Source organism: Boleophthalmus pectinirostris, unplaced genomic scaffold (genome assembly GCF_026225935.1).
Source record: "Boleophthalmus pectinirostris isolate CB_2022bp ecotype Guang Dong unplaced genomic scaffold, ASM2622593v1 HiC_scaffold_6, whole genome shotgun sequence".
NCBI classification, from domain to species: Eukaryota; Metazoa; Chordata; class Actinopteri; order Gobiiformes; family Gobiidae; genus Boleophthalmus; species Boleophthalmus pectinirostris.
In genome coordinates, this window is record NW_026571447.1 from 10,208,395 (window position 1) to 10,231,839 (window position 23,445).

The 23,445-nt window shown below is 37.2% G+C and overlaps 2 protein-coding genes and 1 pseudogene across 3 annotated transcripts in view; 2 read left to right on the forward strand and 1 right to left on the reverse strand.

Moving 5' to 3' along the window:
- Positions 1-1,718, reverse strand: part of LOC129411764 (uncharacterized) — a 15,028-nt gene extending 13,310 nt beyond the window's left edge. The window contains exon 1 of the mRNA XM_055163579.1: positions 1,396-1,718. The gene's annotated coding sequence lies outside the window, so the exon portion shown is untranslated. The remainder of the gene's footprint in view (positions 1-1,395) is intronic.
- On the forward strand, positions 1,392-16,296 carry psmc4 (proteasome 26S subunit, ATPase 4). Of its 2 annotated transcripts, none has more exons than XM_020936093.2 (11): positions 1,392-1,499; positions 1,930-2,028; positions 2,349-2,535; positions 4,964-5,110; positions 6,695-6,804; positions 7,774-7,867; positions 8,487-8,654; positions 9,054-9,130; positions 12,763-12,931; positions 14,390-14,445; positions 15,952-16,296. In XM_020936093.2, the coding sequence occupies exons 1-11, from the start codon at positions 1,467-1,469 to the stop codon at positions 16,063-16,065; spliced, it is 1,254 nt and encodes a 417-aa protein (XP_020791752.1). In that variant the 5' UTR covers positions 1,392-1,466; the 3' UTR covers positions 16,066-16,296. The 2 variants fall into 2 exon arrangements, with proteins under 2 accessions (XP_020791752.1, XP_055019553.1); XM_055163578.1 differs by lacking the exon at positions 1,392-1,499 and adding an exon at positions 1,598-1,721.
- LOC129411963 (5S ribosomal RNA) lies at positions 7,278-7,395 on the forward strand (annotated as a pseudogene).
- Positions 16,297-23,445: the final 7,149 nt, after the last annotated feature.

Below are 23,445 nucleotides of genomic sequence, written 5' to 3' on the forward strand. Positions count from 1 at the left end.
ATTTAAAATTATTGAGGTAATCCATTGCCAAAATTTTTTGAGTTCTGGTAACTTATTTGGGTTTACAGTGTAGCCTAAGCAAGTAAACAAACTATAAAATAAGTTAATAAGTTCATAATTCACTATAAAATCACTGCATTTTCAGATTTACATGACATATTAAGTTATATGTTTTAATAATGGGCTTCATAACATTTTCTTGTTTTTGTAGAACTTACCATAAAACAGATTTTGAATTGTACCATGGTAACTATTGAAAATTTACATTAGGCTACATGAGACCGGATCTCTAATAATTATATTAATATTATACTTTCATGCCTCACACCCACAGATTGCATACACAACATTGCCAGTAAATGCTCTGTAACAGAAACTGAGATTGAAAGTGTAAATGCCAGTGACTTTAAATTAAAAAAATAAACTACAACCAGTCTATTAGTGTTAGGGTAGAAATGTCAGTTAGTTTACTTATCTACTACAACTTATCTAGCCTCAAAATTGTATTTGAGCTTCACAAAAAGTATAATTAGTAACTTATGTCTATATGTAGATAAGGTAAAAAAAAAAAAAAAAAAATCAATAGTGTGCTCAACATTTGTTAACGTAAAACATAAAAACCTGTATTTTGTTAAAATTTTTTTTATAAATGTCCATCAAACTGTTTTACTTAAAACAAAAAGATGCAATATTTCTTTAAACCAAGCTCTGATTGCACTCGTATCTCAGTATAGTCCATCATTTGTTAATCCCCCTTGATTCTTCTTATTCAGTGATATTTAGAGATTAATCTAAATTTCTCTATTTCTACTTCACTTTTAGCTCCAGTTGCCTTTACACATTTTAAAGACACTTTAGTGTTTAAAGATAGTCTGAAAACTCAAGAAAAATACAAATGGATTTAAGAAACGCTCAGAAGCCTGTGATCAATATGAGCATTCATGATCCTGTTTAGGTGTTTGATTTTCAGTAAAAAAAGGTGACATCAGCTGCAAAGTATTAATTAATAGTACGCTAATTGTACGTTTGCTTCCCCAAGTGGTCAGCAATGGGAAGAATAGCCTACTTTGAAAATGTAGGTATGTTTAGTTACAAAATACCGAATACCTGCATTAAAATGTAATTTGTAACGTATTCGGTTACATGTCCCAATCAGAGTACTGTATTCTAAATAATTTTAATATTTTCAAGCAGGGTTACATTTAAATTAAGCTGTAATGTAAACACGCAACATAGGATTAAAAACTGCTTTTTTATTTGATTCACCATTTGTTATGCATGTATTAAGTGCTGATCAGAGAGAGAAAGAGAGAGAGAAAATCACACCTGCCTGCCTACCACAAATCTTCATAATTTCCTGCGCTAAGAATATTACAATAAGGCGAACTACATTACCCAGAAGGCCCGCTAACGCCGCTGTCCAACGTTTTACGTCAGTACGTCAGCGTCTGTTGGTCAAATTCAACATGGAGGACTGCGTAGCCGTAGAAAAGAGCCCGGTATGAATTTGTAAAAATGTTTTCCTTTTTCTGAGTGACTTGACAGACTTGATTTGGTGTTGTACGTTTCCAGCATCATTGGACAAGTGTTAGTTTGTGCTTTTTTGGCGTGTGTAAAGTTCAGAACAGTTGTTTACACCGCACGTACCAAACCTGCCTATTCATTCTTTACTGCTAGGTCATGCTGCTCGCGTTAGTGTAAGATTGCAAAATTAAATAATGGTGGGTAGCTTTTAAAAAAAAATCGTCATCACGTCTATTTTTGGGTTTAGTTTAGAATCAATTTGACGTTTGGTGCATTTATCTTATCTAAATACCCGTGTTACATTTAATGCTATTTTCTGAGCTAACATGCTATGCTAACTCTATCACTACTGTGATGGTACTAGAATTCAGTATTCTTATTTAAGGATTATTTTTTGTTCTTCAGGAGGAAATGCCTGCAGTGTTGAACTCCAGGCCACAAACTGGTCTGTCCTTTCTGGCTCCCGAACCCGAAGATCTGGAGGATCTTTACACCAGATACAAGGTAGTTTATTTTCTATTGACACTAATTTATTTAAACACTGTACCTGTACTGTACACAAACTGTACACACTAGATACAAGGTAGTTTGCCTTATAATGGCGCAGGTGTACTTAAAAATGCACTGTAAATGCGAGATACAAGGTAGTTTATAATGATGCAGGGGTATTTAATAATGCACTGAAGTAGTTAAACAAAACGGTAAAATACAAGATGCTGAGCTATGCTATGTGCTGTAGTAGCTTTATGTTGACTGCTTGCTTGAGACTGCTTAATTTTGTATTTATTTGTGAATGTGGTTGTAATCTTTTTTTGTGCTGACAGAAACTACAACAGGAGCTGGAGTTCTTGGAGGTGCAGGAGGAGTACATCAAAGATGAACAGAAAAACCTAAAGAAAGAGTTCCTCCACGCTCAAGAGGAGGTAAAGAGGATACAGAGCATCCCTCTTGTCATCGGGCAGTTCTTAGAAGCTGTGGACCAGAACACTGCCATAGTTGGTTCCACTACAGGTACAGTAACAATCAGAGGACTTTGCCACACAGTGTCCTGTAGTGTTGTGTACATTTTCTGGTGGAGGGTCTGTCAAATGCTTTTCTCCATGGAGATGTTAGTTCTTTGTCTGGAATGTTTCGCTGTATGGTAGTAAACCTTTTTATCTTCATAGAGATCATATCAGATCAAGCTACAGGTCAGGTCAGATCTGTGGAAAGGCAACCCCACTCACAGTCAGAATGCCTGTTTTTCTTGCAATTTTTGAGCTATAAAACCACTTGTAATTGAATAAATGTAAGAAGAGCTGTTTAATGTCATACTTGGAACATTCCAGGCAGAGCAATCACACATCCATAGAAAGAAGGTAATGGACCTTCAACCAAAAAAAAAGCCACAATGCATCTTTAGGGTTATCAATTCAATGTATTTTCTGTAGCCCAGTATCAAAACAGTAGGTTGATTGTAACATCAAGGAACCTAGCAACAGCAGAGCGTCATATCTTATCTCTCCCTTCATCAGGAAAAAGAAATATAGTGTTTTTTTTTTTTCCAGTTGGTTGAGTACTTTCTTTCACACATGTTCTACAAAGTTGTGAATGATCCACAAAGAAAATAAACTAATAATGAAATATGTCTTTAACAAGAAAGGGTTATGTTTAGCCTTTATATATTATTATAGATAAATGGCTAGTTTCCATCAGCAGTTTGTGATTTACAGGAATAAATTTTACAGTTACAACAATCAACAATAAGAACTGACAATGTGTCTCTACCAACAATTAGAATTTTACATAGAAAATCATTTATTTGCTTCATCTTATAAAATATATACCTACCTTGGCGGCACGGTGGCTGAGTGGCTAGCACTCATGCCTCACAGCAAGAAGGTTCTGGGTTCGATCCCTGGGTCGCCTGGCCCTTTCTGTGTGGAGTTTGCATGTTTCTCACCGTGTCTGGATGGGTTTTCTCCGGGCGCTCCGGTTTCCCCCATCAACCCAAAACATGCTACATAGGTCTCCATAAAACAGTTGATAGTCATGGTCAAATACAATCAGTTCAATCATTGTGTCCTTAGGCAAGACACTTCACCCACATTGCCTAGTATGAAAGTGGTGTGTGAGTGATGGTGGTCGTCGGAGGGACCGGTGGCGCCGAGTGGCATGGCAGCCGTGCCTCTGTCAATGTGCCCCAGGGCAGCTGTGGCTACAATAGTAGCTTACCATCACCAGGGTATAGAGTGAATGAATGAATGCTGAATAATGCTGTGTAAAGCGTCTTTGGGGACAGAAAATGTCTGTGAAAGCGCTATATAAATAAAGACTTACTTACTTACCTTAAATTTTTTGCATTACACTATTACATCTGTCCATGAATAACAAATAATGATTACATTGGATGCTAAATAATCTTGTGGGGAGAAAAAAATGTATCAAAATATACAAATATGCCACCATATGTTACTGCACAGTATGTGGTATTACACATCATAAAACAGAAAACAAGAAGTGGACACATTGGGAGCGATCTGATAAATGGGACAGAAGCCAGGCCAGGTTGGACCGAATTTGACTATGACTATTTTTGTAACTATGCCTTGACTAAACAAATCATATCTCAAACCTAATTGTGGAAGCCAGTGCAGAGACCTCCTTTAATTAATTTAAATCTGAACAGATCTAGGCACTGTTTTTTCTTTAATCTGTGTTCCACTATGTTAAAGGTGCATTGTGTAACTTTTCTGGTGGAGGGTCTGTCGAATGCTTTTCTCCCTGGAGAGGTTATTGCTTTGTCTGGAATGTTTCCCAGTATGGTATTAACCCTCTCAGGCTCAAATAAATTTTTAGTATCAGGAAAAATCTGATATTTGGGGAAAATTATAATATGGGGTAGTAATATACAATTCTGACTTTTTTATCCTTTGTAAAAAAGAAAAAAAAAAAAAGTATTTTGCACTTCTGGTAGGCCGTTTGCGTGTAGCCATTATTGCACAGTCTGCATCGCCCACGTTTATCAGCATGGATGGGAGAAAAGGCTCCCGAGTAAGTCAGAATGCCCGTTTTTCTGGGTATTTTTGAGCTATAAAACCACCTGTAATTGAATAAATATAAAGTATCACTGTTTAATGCCCATACTGTGGAGCATTGGCAGGCAGAGCAATGACATATCCATAGAAAAAAGCAGGTTCCAACCAAAAAGTTACATAGTGCACCTTTTTAATAGGTCCTGAAAACTAAAAAGCCATATCTCTTTATTAGCACGAGACTTTTGGATATTAATAGAAATTGCAGGCAAATATAAAAAATTAATGAGCTGTCATTACACTTTATGCTTTGTTTCGAGGAAATGTAGTGTCTTAAATAAGTAACTCTCATAAAAGTTTAAATATTCTGTTCAGAGCAGTGTTTTAAATGTGTAATGTGTTTTATCTCCTCTTATTCCTTTTAGGGTCCAACTATTACGTGCGTATTTTGAGCACCATTGACCGAGAGCTGCTAAAGCCCAATGCGTCTGTGGCCCTGCACAAACACAGCAACGCTCTGGTGGATGTACTGCCCCCGGAGGCCGACAGCAGCATCATGATGTTGACTTCAGGTACAAATGTTCTGTCTGTTCTGTGGTAGAAGTGCCTTTTACAGATTAAAGGTGCATTTTGTAACTTTTGGAGGAAACAGAGATGCTATTACTTTGTCTGGAATGTTTCACAGTATGTTATTAAACCTTTCTAACTTCATGGAGACCAAATCAGACCAAGTTAAATGTCAGACCTGTGGAGAAACATTCCCGCTCACATTTAGAATGCCTGTTTTTCTAAGTATTTTTGAGCTATAAACTCACCTGTAATATATATAAGGAAACGCTGTTTAATGTCATGTTGTGGAACATTCCAGGTAGAGCAAAGCAAGTGACGGACCCTCCACTAGAAAAGTTACACAGTGCACCTTTAAAGTTTTTAGTTTATTTATTTCATTCGTAATACATAGACAAGCCATGCCTCGTGAAAGCTCAGAACCTCCAGAATTTTATTTGGTCTATCCACTAGCATAAAGTCTTGTCCTTTTGGCAACACTAATTAATGAATACTATTTGTAAATTGTATCTAAGTAGCTTCAATGTAATCCCCATTATTTAAAGTGTTCTCATGAACAGGCATAACGATTGTCACTTGTAATAACTTAGCCACAAGATAAATGGGGAAAGGTAACATGAGTTATCTGAAGTGTCTTTATACTATATGGATAGTGCCATCTTCTTAAATTTTTATCACACATTCACATCTAAATAATCTCCAGAAGAATTACTTTTATTTATTTATTCAGTGCTTTTTTTCACATAAGCCACTATTTTTATGTGAATATTTTTTTATTTATTTTTTTTTACATAAAATTAATATTAAAACAAGAATACAAGAAAAGAAAAATAAATAAAGATGATAATTAGGGCGGGTATCATTCAGAAGGTGCCGATATGATATATACCTCAATACATAGGCCACAATACGATACATATCTTGATACAGTGAGCTTTTAATTCGATATAATTTAATACAATATATTTCAAATCGATTCGATATGGTTCAATAAAAAATAATGGCTGTGATACTAAAAGGCTTTGTTAAACCACTTCTTCTTCAAAGTTAACAGGAAACACACACATTTTACTCATCAAAACAATGAAGATGTCAAATGTGCTGCATATACAAGTTTCCTTCCTGTGAACAAAAGCAACAAAACTGTAGCTCTGAAACAAAATAATTTAGTAGAATATGCCAAAAAATGCTCTTGGTGATATATTGATTTTTCAGTTTTTGCACACCCCTGATGATAATAAAATATAGAGGTATTAATGAACCAATAATTTCTCTTTTGAGCTTCATTTGACTGGAGCTGAATGCAATGGGTGACGTCACTCTCCCATAGTCCACTCCTTTTATACAGTCTATGGATTAATAAACAATGTGCCCTTAGTTTTATACTCTCCATCCCTCCGTCTGATATTTCTAGAATATTGTTTTATCAAACCATATAATTACTTTGAAATGTGATGACCGTCAATGTTTGTTTTTGCGAGGTTTAGAGTAGTTGGCCTGGCTATGTTCAACTGAATTCATGCTGTATCCTTTGTTAAGTATATTTTGATATCTGTATTTTTTTGTTTGTACGTGTATTTTCTTTACAGACCAAAAGCCAGATGTGATGTATGCTGATATTGGAGGTATGGACATTCAGAAACAGGAAGTCAGAGAAGCAGTGGAGTTGCCCCTCACTCATTTTGAGCTCTATAAACAGGTAGGATTTATTCCATCTACTATAGGTACTTTTTAAAGGTCTTATATTAGGCAGAATTGACTATTTTGAGCTTTGAGCCAAGCTCATAACGTTGTAACCTCATCAGAAACATACCTGGATTTGTTTTGCTTCATTCACTCATGTTTGAGTAAACCTACATTATTACCCAACAGCCCTTTTTATTAGCCTATTATTAGCCTAGCATTAGTCTGCAGCTCTGTTCTACCTTCTGATGTCATGAAGCGGTAGTTTTCAAGTTAACAGCTACTTTTACTTTCACTTCAGTAGGGACTAGAAATTCCAGGGCTGAAATCATCCAAATGATTCTAGTGAAGGTGCATATGTGAATATGCAGGGTTTGTGTGTTAAACATCTGAGAATGAAACAAAACACAACTCCAGGTATGTTTGTGATGAGGAAACAGCATTATAACATAGATCAGAAAATATTGCGTAATATGAGCCACTGTGAACCCCTGTGGCCATACCAGCTTGTCAAAGCCTGATCCCGTCAGATCTCAGAAGCTAAGCATGGCTGGGCCTGGTTAGTACTTGGATGAAAGACTGCTGGGAAAATCAGGTGCCACAGGGGGGCGCCAGTCGTAAAAAAAACAAAACAAACTGTTGTAGTGTCCTTAGGCAAGGCACTTCACCCACTTTGCCTAGTATGAAAGTGCTATGTGCATGAGTGATGGTGGTGGTCAGAGGGACCAATGGCGCCAATTGGCATGGCAGCCGCGCTTCTGTCAGTTTGCCCCAGGGCAGCTGTGGCTGCAATAGTGGCTTACCACTACCGGGTATGGATTAAGTGAATAAAGCTCTGTAAAGCATCTTTGTGACAAATGTCTTTGAAAAGCGCTTTATAAATTAAGTACTTGGAGTGCATTATCTTCAGATTTAAGTTTTCTTTTTACCTGATGAAACTGACTAAGATACCTGACTGCATCATCATTCATTTTTGCCATTTCAGATTGGCATTGACCCACCCAGGGGCGTTCTAATGTACGGACCACCAGGATGTGGCAAAACTATGTTAGCCAAAGCTGTGGCTCACCATACCACAGGTAAGTCTCTCTCCTGTATATACGTATACATAATTATTCCCCATTTTCACCTGATATTCATATTTTTTTATTACATGGCCTAGATTATGGTGCCACATACAATTTTTATTTGAATAATTTAATCTCATTCAGTTTGTGGAGTATAAATGTCAATTAATACCTATATTTAATCTTCAGTCAGTTCTGACCAGTGTCCTCCCTTTTATAGGTTTATAATGATAATAATTTTGTTATGACAGTTAAATCCAGGCTGTTTTTAGACTATGATAATTTTAGATTATGAGGGACACCATAGTCTCTACTATTATTGGAAAAGACTGATTTATCAGTTAGGGGTAGTTAGTGGGAAAAAAACTTAAAGAAAAGTACAAAAATACAGTAAAATAGCAGTGATTTCTAAATGGAATACTTCTACCTATGTCATCAGCATCAAAAATTCTATAGAAAATGCGGCAACAATTTTATAGCAAGGAACAAAATAAAGCCTATGCCTATATTTACTTGCCTAATCATAATTATTGTGTAACTGTTTTTAGTGAAATGAGTAGTCGACCCTGACATATGCACTTTAAATTTGACATTACATTATGCCTTGATGGTTTGTGCTGTGTGTTGTCAGCTGCCTTCATTCGCGTGGTGGGGTCAGAGTTTGTGCAGAAGTACTTGGGGGAGGGGCCTCGAATGGTACGCGATGTTTTCAGGCTGGCGAAGGAGAACGCCCCTGCGATCATCTTCATTGACGAGATCGACGCCATCGCCACAAAACGTTTCGACGCACAGACTGGAGGTTTGTGTCTTCTATAGTTATTCAGAAAACGTCTCTTGATTTTTAAAGGCACATTGTGTAACTTTTTTGGTAGAGGGCCTACCACCTATTTGTCTCCATGGTGATGTTATTGCTTTGTGTGGAATGTTTCACAGTATGGTATGAAAACATTTCTATCTTGGAGATGAAACCAGACCAAGTCACAGCTCAGATCTGTGGAGATGCAACCCTGTTCAGTCAGAATGCCTGTTTTTGTAGGTATTTTTGAGCTATAAATGTAAACTAGAGCTGTTTAATGCCCTACTGTAGAACATTCCAGGCAGAGCAATGGCATATCCATAGAAGCAAAGACGTGATGACCCCCAAACATAAAGTTACACTGTGCATCTTTAATTCCTCTTCTGTCTTTGCCCTGTGCAGCTGATCGGGAGGTACAGAGAATCCTGCTCGAGCTTCTTAATCAAATGGATGGCTTCGACCAGAACGTCAATGTGAAGGTGAGGAAATCAATACCAGGCACTGATAAATAAGATTACAATGAGTTAAAACTTAAATTAAAAAAGAAATAGTTATAATGTGGTCCTATTTGAAACTATGTTATAATGTTGTTACCATATCAAACACATACGTGAAGTTGTGTTTTGTTTTATTCATGCATATTTAAATAACCCTGTATTATACATTTGTCTGCGTCTTCCTCCTTGTGTGGTCATGTAGTGGTAGTTAACAAATTAGGCAATTTCAGGTCTGAACTTATCCAAAAGAGTCTAGTGAAGATGTATGGACTTTAGAAACACAGTGGAGCACTTCCTGTATTACTACGTGACATCACAAGGTGGTACAGAGTGTTTTCAGTTTGAGAGAAGAAGAGATTTGTGTGGTAAACATATGTGAATTAAACAAACAGAACTCCAGGTTTCTTTTTGATGAGGAAAAGGCATTATACATTCATCCCCTGGAGGTTTAGCTTTCTCTGAACTACTTTAACAATGGCTTATCCTCTTAAGACCTGAATTGGCCTTTGTTTGGATCTGAGAGCTGTTTCATAATGTGCCAGTATGTGGACATACTTGTTTGTCAAAGCGTGATCTCGTCAGATCTCAGAAGCTAAGCAAGGCTGGGCCTGGTTAATACTTGGATGGGAGACCTCTGGGAAAATCAGGTGCCACAGGAGGGTGCCAGTCGCAAAAACTGTTGTTGTGTCCTTAGGAAAGACACTTCACCTGCATTGCCTAGTATGAAAGTGGTATGTGCATGAATGATGATGATGGTGGTGGTTCTAGAGGCCGATGGCACAGATTGGCAGCCTTGCTTCCGTCAGTCCGCCTCAGGGCAGCTGTGGCTACAGTAGTATCTTACCACCATCAAGTGTGGAGTGAATGAATAATGAACTGTAAAGCGCTTTGGGTATTTTGAAAGGTGCTATATAAATTCTCTTCAGTGAGCCTAATTATGTTGTCATGAGACTAAAAATGTATTTGAATGCAGATTCAGATACCATGATGATAATTAAAAACACTTTTTCTTTAGACAGTAGAATGTGATTTTCAACATTAAATAAGTTCTTTCTTTTATATTATGTTGTGGTTTTATACCTGTGTAATCCTTCAGTCATCCATGTGATCCATGGACGTATACTAGTCTGTGTGCTCTTATACTTGTTCTGATACAGCTCAAGATGATTCTAAAGCTATTCAGGAAAGGTCCATTTATGTCCTGTGAATGTGCCTTTTTTTTTTTTTTTTTGGGCTGATACTTGATCAAATGAGCATCTAGTTTTGATACCTTAGAACATGGCAAGGCAAGTTTATTTGTATAGCTCAATTCGTACACGAAGTAATTCAAAGTGCTTTACAGAATAAGAAATACATTAAAATCATAATAAAAACAAATCAAAACATAAATAATCATGAAGATTAAAATTAAAAAAGAGAGACATAAATTGGAGAGAAGAGTGCGGAATGAAAACCAGTTATATGCACAGTCAAACAGAAATGTTTTGAGCCTGGATTTAAACAGCGTCACAGAAGAGGCCTGTCTCACATGTTCAGGAAGACTGTTCCAGGTTTTATGTTTGTCAAACATAAGGCCCGGGGGCCAGATCCGGCCCTACAAGACCTTTAATGTGGCCCTTGGGTGATTTTCTACTAAAATATTTTTATTATATTTTCTATTAAAATATTGGTAATTTTCTGCGTTGCTTAGCATAGCAGCGTCTCCAGTGCCTCTGTGCATGGCCCCCTCCCACCAGAGCAGCACAAATGAAGACTTGTCTCTCTTAAAGGACGATCGTTTTGACTGTTGACCATGACACCCTCATCAGCAAAATGACAAAAATGAGAAAAGTGGAGCCGAGTGCAGGATTTTACAAGAAAAATTGACTTACTCCTATTTGTATACAAGTTCATGTTAAAACATTGCGTTAAAATTACATTTTTCTTAAAGTTTCAGGTTGTTCGTAATATTATATTTTGTAAAAGAAAGAGTTCATCAATTAAAAAAAAAGATTTCTGTAATAGAGTTGTGTTTCTCTGCACAAATATTTGAACTTATTTGTTATTTTTGGGGCTTATATGCCATGAGTTTTCTGATCCTACTTTGATCAAAGTAGGTTGGATACAGCCCCCGGACCAAAATTAGTTTGACACCCCTGCCTTAGAACCTAAACGCAGGAATCCAGGCTTACGCTGTTTCACAATCAGAATTTGAACTTCATAACATTTGGGCAATAATAAAGTACATTTAACCAGCTAAATATAAACACTGCACTTTTATCACATTAAAGAGTTCAAACTGGCGATGCACCGAAGCAGCTTTTTCCATTCCAATACAGATGTTGATACTTTGGCATTATGTTTTTGCCAATACCCAATATCAACTCGTACTAGTGCAGAGACTGAAACTTAAAGTTTAAAATGTCCATTTTTGTGGTAAACAAAAAAAATCCAAATGTGGTTTGTAACTGTTGCTTGTCATTTTAAAGCAGGCATGTCCAAACTATGGCCCGGGGGCCAAATGTGGCCCTCAGACAAATTTTTCTTGGCCCTCAAGCTTCCAGGTGAATTGGCCCAAATTACCTTGCATCATTTAAAAAATATTTTTTTACTGCAAGTTTTTTGAAAATCTACCTTGATAAAGCTAATATTTAATATTTAGTGTGTAGTTTTAAGGATCTTAGCATGAATATAAACTGATGGCTCATTCTAACGTGTTAAACATGCACATATTTAAATTATTCCCTTTACTGAGCATCAGTCTACAGCTCTCGATCGGCCCTCTGCTTCTTCTGTGTTTAGATATGTGGCCCTTGATGAAAAAAGTTTGGACACGCCTGTTTTAAAGTATTTACTGAACAACTTTAAAAATATACAAATATACAATATTACATTGGACAGTAAATATTTTTTGTTATCTTATTACTTTTTATAGTTCCATAGACCATCTGTACTTCCTACTCAACTACATTTTAGACCTGGACTGAAACGTAAAAAGTGTTTTTCTTTATGGTTTGAGACCTTTTTTCATTTGAGTTAATGTCCCAAATTTTATCACAACAAAAACACAAAATCAGCTAGAAAAATTAAATGATTGAATCCCTTAAAATCAGCAAATTTCTTGAACAAAATCGCTATATTTGATGCTTTAATTGTTCTAAAACTTTATTGTGATACTTTTTACTTGTGTAATCTTTTGCCCCTGTATCTGTACTTTTACTTAAAGGTGCACTATGTAACTTTTTGGTCAGAGGTCCATCATCTGCTTGATTGTTTGGATATGTCATCAGTCTATCTGGAATCTTCCACAGTGTGACATTAAACAGCTCTACGTTACATTTATTCAATCACATTTGAGTTTATAGCTCAAAAATATATAGAAAAACAGACTTTCTCACTGTGAGTGAGGTTGCCTCTCCACAGATCTGACTTGTAACTTGGTCTTGTTTTCATGAAGATAGAAAGGTTTAATATCAAACTGTGAAACATTCCAGACAAGGCAGCAACATCCACGGAGATAAGCATTTGACGGACCCTGCACCAGAAAAGTTACACATTGCACCTTTTTAAGTAACAAAACTGAGTGCTTTATCCACCACTGTGTCCTAAGATGACCCTGCGTCTGCTTTGTTCAGGTGATCATGGCCACAAACAGAGCAGACACACTGGACCCCGCCCTCTTGCGCCCCGGACGTCTGGACAGAAAGATCGAGTTTCCTTTGCCCGACCGCAGACAGAAGCGACTGGTCTTCTCCACCATCACCAGCAAAATGAACCTGTCTGAGGAAGTGGACCTGGAAGACTGTATCCTTGTCTCACATCAGGATAAGTGCAGTGAAAAAGTCACTAAGAACATTCATGAATTATGCAACAAGTGAGGTAGTTTCCCTTTTTTGCGCTTTAAAGGTGTACTGTCACCTGCTTGCTTCTGGATATGTCACTGCTCTGCCTAGAATGCACAGTGTTGGAAAGGTTACTTTTAAAATGTATTCCCCTACAGATTACAGATTACGTACCCCAAAATGTAGTTCGTAACGTAATCCATTAAATTATTTAAAGTGAATAAAGTAATCTGAATACTTTGGATTACTTGATATTGTCATGCTTTTTAAAACGACATGAATGTAGCAACCACATCCTGAAAATTCTTGTTTGTTCTCTTCAAATTGTATGTTGACCCAAAGTCTCCATGACTAAGCAGCTGTTTGCTGTAAAGAAACAAGGACTAGGATGTTAACATAAGAGGTTTTGTCTCCTAAAAGACAATAACAAGCTCAGTCTTTCCTTCACCATATTAAAAATATTATTGATAGAGAAATAAGTTTTATATGAGATCACCTTAAATTATGTCCAACCTACTGTTAGGTGTCATATTGTTTAGACCTGGTTTAGTCATGGTTTTGGTGTTGGTGGTGACGTGTCGTATATCAGACAGCTGATATACGACACGTCACCACCAACACCGGTGACAGTTCTGAAGATGGCTTGCAGCTAGCAGCTGAAACACGTCAACAAGGTAAACACACTTTACTGCATTGTCTTTAAAAAGAACCCAAGAAGTTAAAGTGTCTTGGGCTTGTCCCAGCAGAAGAAGGCCCCGAGGAAGACCCAGGCCACACTGGAGGGACTATGTCTCTGGGCTGGCCTGGGAACACCTTGGGGTCTCCCTGGAGAAGCTGGAGGAAGTGTCTGGGGTGAAGGAGGTCTGGGAGTCCCTGCTTAGACTGCAGCCCCCGTGACACGGCCCCGGATAAGCAGAAGAAAATGGATGGATAATGAGTTTAATCTGCTTTTTTTACATATAAATATCAAAAAATACCAAATCTTCAGCTAACTCGCTCACTTTCATTCTCCTTTCTACTGCTGTCTCATATAAATCCTTATCTAAATAAAATGATTAGTTAACTAAGACACCATTGACCGACTAATGACCTACAGCCCTACTGATAATGTGTATAACAACTTCATATGTCCTATTTAATTTATTATTATTATTATGATTTTTTTTTTTACAGTAAATGCTAGTCTGGTGGGTTGCTACTCCGTGTCCTCCTTCCTTTTTCATAGCATTGTTCACTTCAGCTTTGTAGTCAAGGGGGAAGTTTTGACTTGTTTATAAAGATGCTTTCAGTGCTTTATGACCTTTTGCAGTTTTGATGTGTAAGGCCAATTCAGCAGTATGTTATGTATTTGATTATAGATGCAGAAATAGTGAGCTAGCTACAGTTGCTTTGTGACGTTCTCCTTGACTAAACCTCACAGATGTGGCCCGACCAGACAAGATTTCTGGAGCTGATATCAACTCCATCTGCCAAGAGGTGAGTGCACTGGGTTGAACTTTGGTCCCCACCTTTTAATTCAGCACAATAAACAAATATATAGTGCCAATATATAGTCTAATATAATCATACACTGTAGTGACGTCAGGTGTTTGACTTGTATTTTTAATGGTGTAATATAATGACTTACCATGGTGACAATGCACACATTAACAAACACTGTCAAAATATTTAAGTCTGAAAAACTCAAGGAAAAACAAAACAGTATATCAGGGTCCTGTTTAGTTTGATTTTCAACAGGTTAGAGTTACTAATTGAAAAACTGTTGGCTAATGATAGATAGGTTGTGACTGTAATTTTATTTGAGCAGGACTAGTTTAACAGCAGGAGGTTGTAGTTCCCGCTAATCCAGTTCTTTCTGATCAGGTTGCAAGCACAGATTAAAGTCTCAGAAAGCCTCAGACAGAGCAGAGCCTATAGTTAGCATCACACCCCCAGTGAATGTTGATGACGTCAGCTAAGTCGTCTAGTTGAACATCGCAAATACTGTAGAAACATTTTTTGTTATGAATGTTGAGTAAATAATGTAAGCAAAATGCTCATGTTATAAGTTTGTCACATAATATTTTGTCATATATATTTTTTTATGTAGTATGACATGTCAACCTCAGGCCCGGGGGCCAAATTTGGCCCACGATATAATTATATTTGGCCCACAAGATCAAATCAAATGTGCATTAGAGCTGGCCCGCCAGCTACAGATACACCATAGAGACATTATTTATTTAAAATGTTGTTATTTTTATATTATGCTTGTTCTAGATTCAATGTTTAAGCAAATCTATTATTTAACATTTATTTTAATAAGAAAAGGTTTAACATTACATATCTCAAAAGAAGAGAAAACATGCAGATGATGTTGAAATTTTTCAATCAGCATTTAGTTTGGCCCACGACTTAGTCCCAGTTTTTAATTTTGGCCCTCTGTGAATTTGAATTTGACACCACTAATCTAGTACATGCTTATTACACACTGATTAGATGTTAAAACTGCATTTTGTTACACTGTACTGCAATTATAAGTTTAATCAGCATGAATGAATGGCCAAGTTTTATCTGAATTTTTTTGTTTAATGGTGGAAGGTCTGACAAATGTTATTGCTTTGTCTGGAATATTTCTGTGGGGTTTTTTTTTAGTATTAAACATTTCTATCATCTGGGTAACTAAACCAGACCAAGTTACAGGTCAGATCTATGGAGAGGCGACCCTGCTCACAGTCAGAATACCTGTTTTTCTTGGTATTTTTGAGCTATAAAACCACCTGTAATTGAATAAATGTAAGGTAGAGCTGTTAAATGTCATACTGTGAAACATTCCAGGCAGAACGGTGACATATCCAGAGAAACAAGCAGGTAACAGACCCCCAACCAAAAAGTTACATAGCACACCTTTAAAAAGAAAATATACCATTATGAATGTTGAGTAAATAATGTAAATTTTCTATTTGTGAATGACCAAGTTTTACATGTATTTTTGTGTTTCAGGCTGGTATGCTGGCTGTGCGTGAAAATCGCTACATAGTCTTGGCCAAAGACTTTGAGAAAGCCTATAAGACGGTCATCAAGAAGGACGAACAGGAGCACGAGTTCTACAAGTAGGAGATGAGAGGGTCCAGTCCTGTGTCCATGGACATTTGTATCTGTGTGATTTGTCCCAGACTTTCACCTTTAGCAGAGCAGAGCCTAATGTGATTTTAGACTCTGTTGCATTGAAACAGCACTCTGTAGACACCAGTGGATCTTGAAATGTCTGGCCATAGCTAAAAAATATTTGTATCTACGTCAACTTATCTTAACATTAAAAATAAACTTTTTTTTTTTCAACAAAAAGCTGTCATGTATTGCTGGGTTTCAGATGACGTCATAACATTCTATAAGCCTGTAATATTTAAAGGTGCACTAGGTATCTTTTCTGGTAGATGGTCCGTCACCTGCTTGTTTCTATGGTGATGTCATTGCTCTGCCTGGAATATTCCACTGTATGACATTAAACAGCGCTACTTTACATTTATTCAATTACAGATGGTTTTACAACTCAAAAATACCAAGTATAAAAGGTTTTACAGCTAAAAAATACCTAGAAAAACAGGCATTCAGACTCCACAGATCTGACCTGTAACTTAGTCTGGTTTGCTCTCCATGGAGCTCCATAAAGATAGAAAGATTTCATGGACACTACCTAAAAAGTTACACAATGTACGTTTAAAATCAGGACAGAAGATGTGAAAAGAGGCGAATAATGCATGAAATCTCCCATTAAGCACAAGTAATGTTCAGTTTGACAGTTTATATGCATAGCTATTCAGTGTTGAGGCTACAAGTATATCTGAGTTAAAAGGATAAGGAAAAAACAAAGACCTTATTAAAAATGCAATTAATTTAATGTTGTAAACCAAAAGTCTTCATGGGGCAAATGAGGTGAATTTAGAGAGTTTTAAAAGATACTGTCTCCCTGATAAGATCCTGTTTGTGTTGCGAGCAAAGGGGCAGCAGCATAAATCGAAGTGAACACCGTTTCGTCGTTCTTCTGCCGTGGACAAGAAGGTTCTCAGTATCTCCTCCTTAAGGTTTGACCAGGAGTGAAAGCAGCACAGACACAGACAGCTGAAATCCCTGCAAATTCAAACAAGAAAGCAAATTATAAACAGTTGAACGACAAATCCACTGTCCCCTGATTATGAATGGGGATGCACCGATATCGATACTGTTATTGAGTATCGGTGCTGATCAAGAAAATTGAGTGGATCAGATATCGGTTCAGTCGATATCCAGGCTGGACCTTTTAATTTGATGTAAAGACACTATTTAAACAGGTTGATGTTGGCCTAGAATGTCTTATAATGTCTGAACTTTTATTTATACTGTTGTTTCTTGCAGGATAAATAACATATTACAAAATTGATCAAATTGTGTTATGTAATTGTAATTTTTTGGGGAAAAAAATGCCATTCTCCATCCTTACTGGTATCGGTTAATATCAATACTAGTATCAGTGCTGAAAAAGCTGGATCGGTGCATCCCTAATTGCAGCAAAACAATCTAACTGCTGGAGAATTTGAACACAATAACAAGGATGGGACAAGAATGAGATAAACCTAAATTTTGACATAAGTTGTAATAAATATTGTAACCCAGTTCACAGTTTTTATGCATTTTATTTAATATTTTTGTTGTCAGCATGATTTTATCACTGTGTTTTCAAACTATAGCTTCTCGAGGAGGTGTAACTCACTAGCCCTAGCAATCTCATGTGTACACAATCTTGTGGAAATTTTGTTTCGTGAGATTTGATCCCGTCTTTACATATAATATGACATGTAAACCCAAGTGAACCTACCTTGGCTGCCTCCGGTGAAATTTCCACAGGTCGGCAGTGACTTGGTCGAAGAAGTACGGACAGATGCTCAGACTGGTTTCCTCCGGGTGCATGAAGAATCTGAAGAATAAGTAGTCCAGGAAATAGTCTTCTCTGTACCCTCTATGTGAGAAACTTGAGCGCCACAGTGACTGCACCAGATGTGACAGGTGAATGTGGGCATCAGGAGGGCACAAGGAGAACAGCTGGTACGGCTTTGGCTCATTCATAGCTGAGAATATAGAGTGACTACAAAAAATAAATAAAAATAATGAAGATAAAATAGGATGAAAAGTACAGTACGGCTTAAACAAATACATACAGTGCATATAATAAATCTTACCTTTATTATTTGTTATTTAAAGATGTGTTCTTCAGTAAGAAAGCTCACGTTTGAGGTTTTGTTTTCTCTTAAAAAAAAAAAGCCTTTTCTTTTCAAAAACCCACGTGAGCATTCAAAAAACCACAGGATAGTGGGCATGGCAACTGTCCTCCATTGTCATAGCAATTAAGCAATTCAGATCAAAACATTATATGTTGTGATTGTGGAAAGGTCCTCAAAATCAGGAAAGTCCTTCAAATCAGGAAGGAATTGTTTGTCTGAAACTCATGTAACTCTATGATAGATTTACTGATTTTGAAGCAAATATCAAAAATAAAACTCTACAAAGTTTTCATTTGTTAGAGATTGAGTCCACAAACCTCTATAATGATTATTATCTCGCATCTTAAAGTCGAATAATGGCACCACTTTCTGAAGCTATTTTGACATATTATAATAAATAAAATTATGAAATTTTTGTTTATTTATACTGATATCTGCTAATGTTAGAATACCCTATTTCATGTAGATAGGCCCAGTAATTACAGGGATCCATCCATCCATTTTCTTCCGCTTATCCGGGGCCGGGTCACGGGGGCAGCATTCTGAGCAGGGACTCCCAGACTTCCCTCTCTGCACCCACTTCCTCCAGCGCTTCTGGGGGAATCCCGAGGTGTTCCCAGGCCAGCCGAGAAACATAGATCCTCCAGCGTGTCCTGGGTCTTCCCTGGGGCCTCCTCCTGGTGTGACATGCCCTGAACACCTCCCGAGGGAGGCATCCAGGAGGCATCCGGAACAGATGCCCAAGCCACCTCAACTGGCTCCTCTCGACGTGTAGGAGCAGTGGCTCTACTCCGAGCTCCTCCGGTGTGAATGAGCTCCTCACCCTATTTCTAAGGGAGCGCCCAGCCACTCTGGGGAGGAAACTCATTTCGAGCGCTTGTATCCGTGATCTCGTCCTTTCGGTCACTACCCAAAACTCATGACCATAGGTGAGGGTAGGTATATATATATATATATATATATATATATATATATATATATATATATATATATATATAATTTTTTTTTTTTGAGCTTTGGAGATGTAGACAGACTAATAATAAAAGATTACTCAAACGTGTGAATGAAACTCCAGGTAGGTTTATGAGGAGGTAATAGCATTAGAACATAGTTAAAAGCGCGACTCTTGTGAGCTTTTTTGTGTAATATTGACCTTAAGTGAACCAGGAATATAGGAGGATTTACAGAGATATTATTATCAGTATTTCATATCATTGTAGGTGTGATGGCACCTTTGGCATCAGATCATTTGGCATGATAACATTTATTGACTAACTAGGCGTAGTTCAGCACCTGTCATTATAAACCTGATATCAGTTTTAATGTGAAGAGAAACGAGCACACAAAAGCTCTGTTGGTTTATGGTTGGTTCAAATAATGGAAAATAACCCATAAATCCATATACCATTAGAACAGGTGGTAGTCTACTCTGTTTACATTTGAATGACCTAACTTGACTTTTCTCCTTTGCCTCTGATTGGCTCAAATTTCAAGAAACATATAATGCACATTTTTCCTTTATGTCAAAGTTATTTCCTCATCAAAAACATACCTTTTTATCTCAAACAGAAAATACTCAGTTCCACTTTGTGATGTCATGGGATGATACAGGAAGTGTTCCACTAAGTTTTTAAACTCCTTCAACCTTTACTACAATATTTTGGATGGTTTTCATTCCCTGGAATTGCCCATCTCTACTGAATAAAAGGTAAAAGGTAGCTATTAACTTGAAAACATTTCAAACATTTCATGACATCACAAGCTGGAACAGAGCATTTTGACATTTTGAGGTTTGACGATAATAAAGGATTATTCAAACATGAATGAAACAAAACACAATGCCAGGTATGGTTCTGATGAGCTTATAACATGGTTAAAAGCTCACGTGTCCATTTTGCGTAATATACAGTAGGAGCTTGTAGGTGAGTCTGAAAGTCTAAGGCAGCAGTGAGCTACTTTTACAAAAAGAAAATGCCAAAAAAGTACTACTTTACGTGGTCACAAGAAATTTCGCATAGGAAACCCGTAGAAGCGTTAGAAGTCTATAAAATATAAACATTTATCCATGTATTAGGGCACAAAGTTAGGCATAAAATGATACATTTATAATATAGTTCATCAAATTTGAGGGTTAGGGCACATGAGCTCATTTGATATTATATTTTTTCCTGTGTAACCAGTAGGCATAGGATTTGATATCTGGATTTAATATTTAGTGAAACCTGCACATAAATAGCGTGATACGTAACCAGCAGGCATAAGACATGATATCTCGATTTAATGTTTAGTGAAACCCGCACATAAAAGATCTGATGCATAGCCAATAGGCATAGGACCTGATATCTGGATTTAATATTTAGTGAAACCTGCACATAAATAGTGTGATACGTAACCAGCAGGCATAAGACATGATATCTGGATTTAATGTTTAGTGAAACCTGCACACAAAAGATCTGGTGTTGGTTTATGCAAATTGGAATACTGAACAAGAGAAATTTCACTTCATATATTTTTTTTAAACGTGACATTTGTTTGGAAAGTTGACCATGAGAAAAGGACTGTGTTTAAGTGCAACATTTTGAAATGTATAGACACATTTACAAAAAGTCTTATTTAAGCCCATAACATTATACAAAATTGTGATATCATGTGGTGGTAGTTTTCATGTTAACAGCTACCTTTTACCTTTTGTTCACCAGAGATAGGAAATTTCAGAGCTGCAGTTGTCCAAGTTATTGTAGTGAAGGTGTATGGAATTTAAAAAGACAGACACCACATGATATCACAGGGTCGAACTTGTGGAGTGTTTTCTGTTTGAGAGAATTCAGCCTAAATATGCAGGGTTTGTGTGTTAAACATGTGTGAATGAAACAAAACACAACTCTGGGTATATTTTTGATGAGGAAACAACTTTATAACAGATTAGAAAATAGTATAAAAAACAAAAACAAAAAAAATGACATGTGAAATAGCAATCACCAGGGAGACAAGCAGGAGACATCGCCATCCCCCACGTGGCCACTTTTTTACTCTAAACCTGAAATTAAATGCATGAAAAATAGATAACTTTCTATCATACTGTGGAACATTCCAGGAAAGCTGCCAAGTAATAGCATTTTTATGAGACAAACTCAAGATGGACCTTCCACCATAAAACTAATGTGCCCCTTTAACGGTAAACCAAGCCTAAATCAAAGTCTTACATGACATTTTGCCCTGTACTGACATTTTAAACCTCAGATTTACAGTGTTCATGTCACGTGAACACCCCTTTACGCATGGACTGAGTACTTTTGTTTTACGCTATTTTCTGATTTATGTTATAATGTTGTTTACTCATCAAAAATATACTGAGTTGTGTTTTGTTTCATTCATATTCAACACGCAAACACTGCATATTTAGGGTGAGTTCTCTCGTACAAAAAACATTCTGTTCTACCTTGAGATGATCATGCAGTAATGCAGGAAGGGCTTCAGTGTGTTTTTAAACTCCCTACATACACCTTCACTAGAATCATTTCGATAATTTCAGCCTTGGAATTGCTGATCGCTGCTAAACAAAATGTAACCATGTAAACAACATATGACATCACAAGGTGGAACAGAGTATTTTGAGCTTTGGTGATGTAGACCAATGTTTCCCAAACTTTTTTTTCTGGGGACCCATGTTTTAAAAATCACAAACCTTCACAACCCAAGTCAATAGACATTATTCATAAATCACAAAATAAAGGTGGATTTGACCATAATTGAACATTAATGAGGATATTTTATTGTTGACTGAATGATCGTGTCTCTCTGAACAATTAGTATTACTCAAGTTTTAAACAATGAAAAACAGTCATTGAATGAGCAATATCCATAAGTCGCCTATTTGGACTCATTGATTTTTCTTTTTCAACATTCAATTGAACCAGCAATATTGGAACAAAATAGTCAATAAAATCATAACAAAAAGATAAATTATACACAACATGTCTTAACATTTCAACATTTCTAATGAGATAGTTGGGCCTGTCTGTGTTTTTGTAGCACGTTCCAGTCCCGGTGCAGGAGAAGAGCGCAACACGCATATCAGACGCAGCAATCAGTCTGTTTTTATGCCTTGTCTTCATTAGTAGAGTACAGAAAATCCAAATTCACACACATATGCAATAGTGAAAGGAATAAGCATAGAAATACTGGCCCTACTGAGGACAGGATATTCTGAAGAAATGCTTATCCAGAATGACAATAAGGTCACAGATCCATGTATACAACTGTAAATTGGAGACCTACATGCAGATCGTGACTAGCCAGGCTGGCGCCACCTAGTGCCTCTGCTCAATTTTTTCTCTCCAGCGACTAGGTCAGGAATTGGAATATATTAGACGATTTGCAACCAGCCAATCAGCGAAGAGCCATGCATTCTGTGTTGGCAACAATTTTTCGAAACAGGATTTAAAGCTGGAGCAAAGAGAATATTCTGTGAATTTTATCAAGGGGAAAGACGTTATTGCCCTTCTTCCTACAGGATTTGAGAAAAGTTTAATATGCCAGTTAGTCCTGCGCATTACGTACGTCACGACCAAATAGCAGCGACTGGTTAAATGAAAAAAAGTACAGAGTGAACGAATTCTAATGCTGTGAGATCAGACGGTATCTACAAAGTGAAACCGGCTGATGAATCTAGATCATGACAAGGAGACCCCCCCAAAAATCTCTTGTGACTCACCTGAGGGTCCTGACCCAGTCTTTGGGAAACATGATGTACACAGACTAATATTAAAGAGTTACTCAAACATCTCCCGGTATGTTTTTGGGGAGGTAACAACATTCTAATATAATCAAAAGCTCACAACAGTCAGTTCTGTATAATATAGGACCTTTAAAGTGTTGTTGTGATCATGGAGAGTAGTAGTCGACTCTTTTTCAAGCTGCACTGGGGGGGTCGTACAGTTACATAACAGCAATACATTAACCTTTCCTTCATAATGCTTGATCTAACCCTCGGATGCTACTCCAAACTGAGACTACGCTGATGTTAGAACACTATTCCCACCACGTCTCACATCTCATCACGGCCATGGCCTCGTTACTCCACCGTCGTATCGCTTTAAAGTGTGATCGCCTCTGATGTGGAGCTCGGGAGGCCTAATCAGTGCCATGAAAGCCCGTTCGGGGGGTTCCTTTGGGTGGGCGGAGGGAGGAGGGACCGCCCGCTCTGTAGTCTCACCCATTCGCTCAATAAAACTCCGCA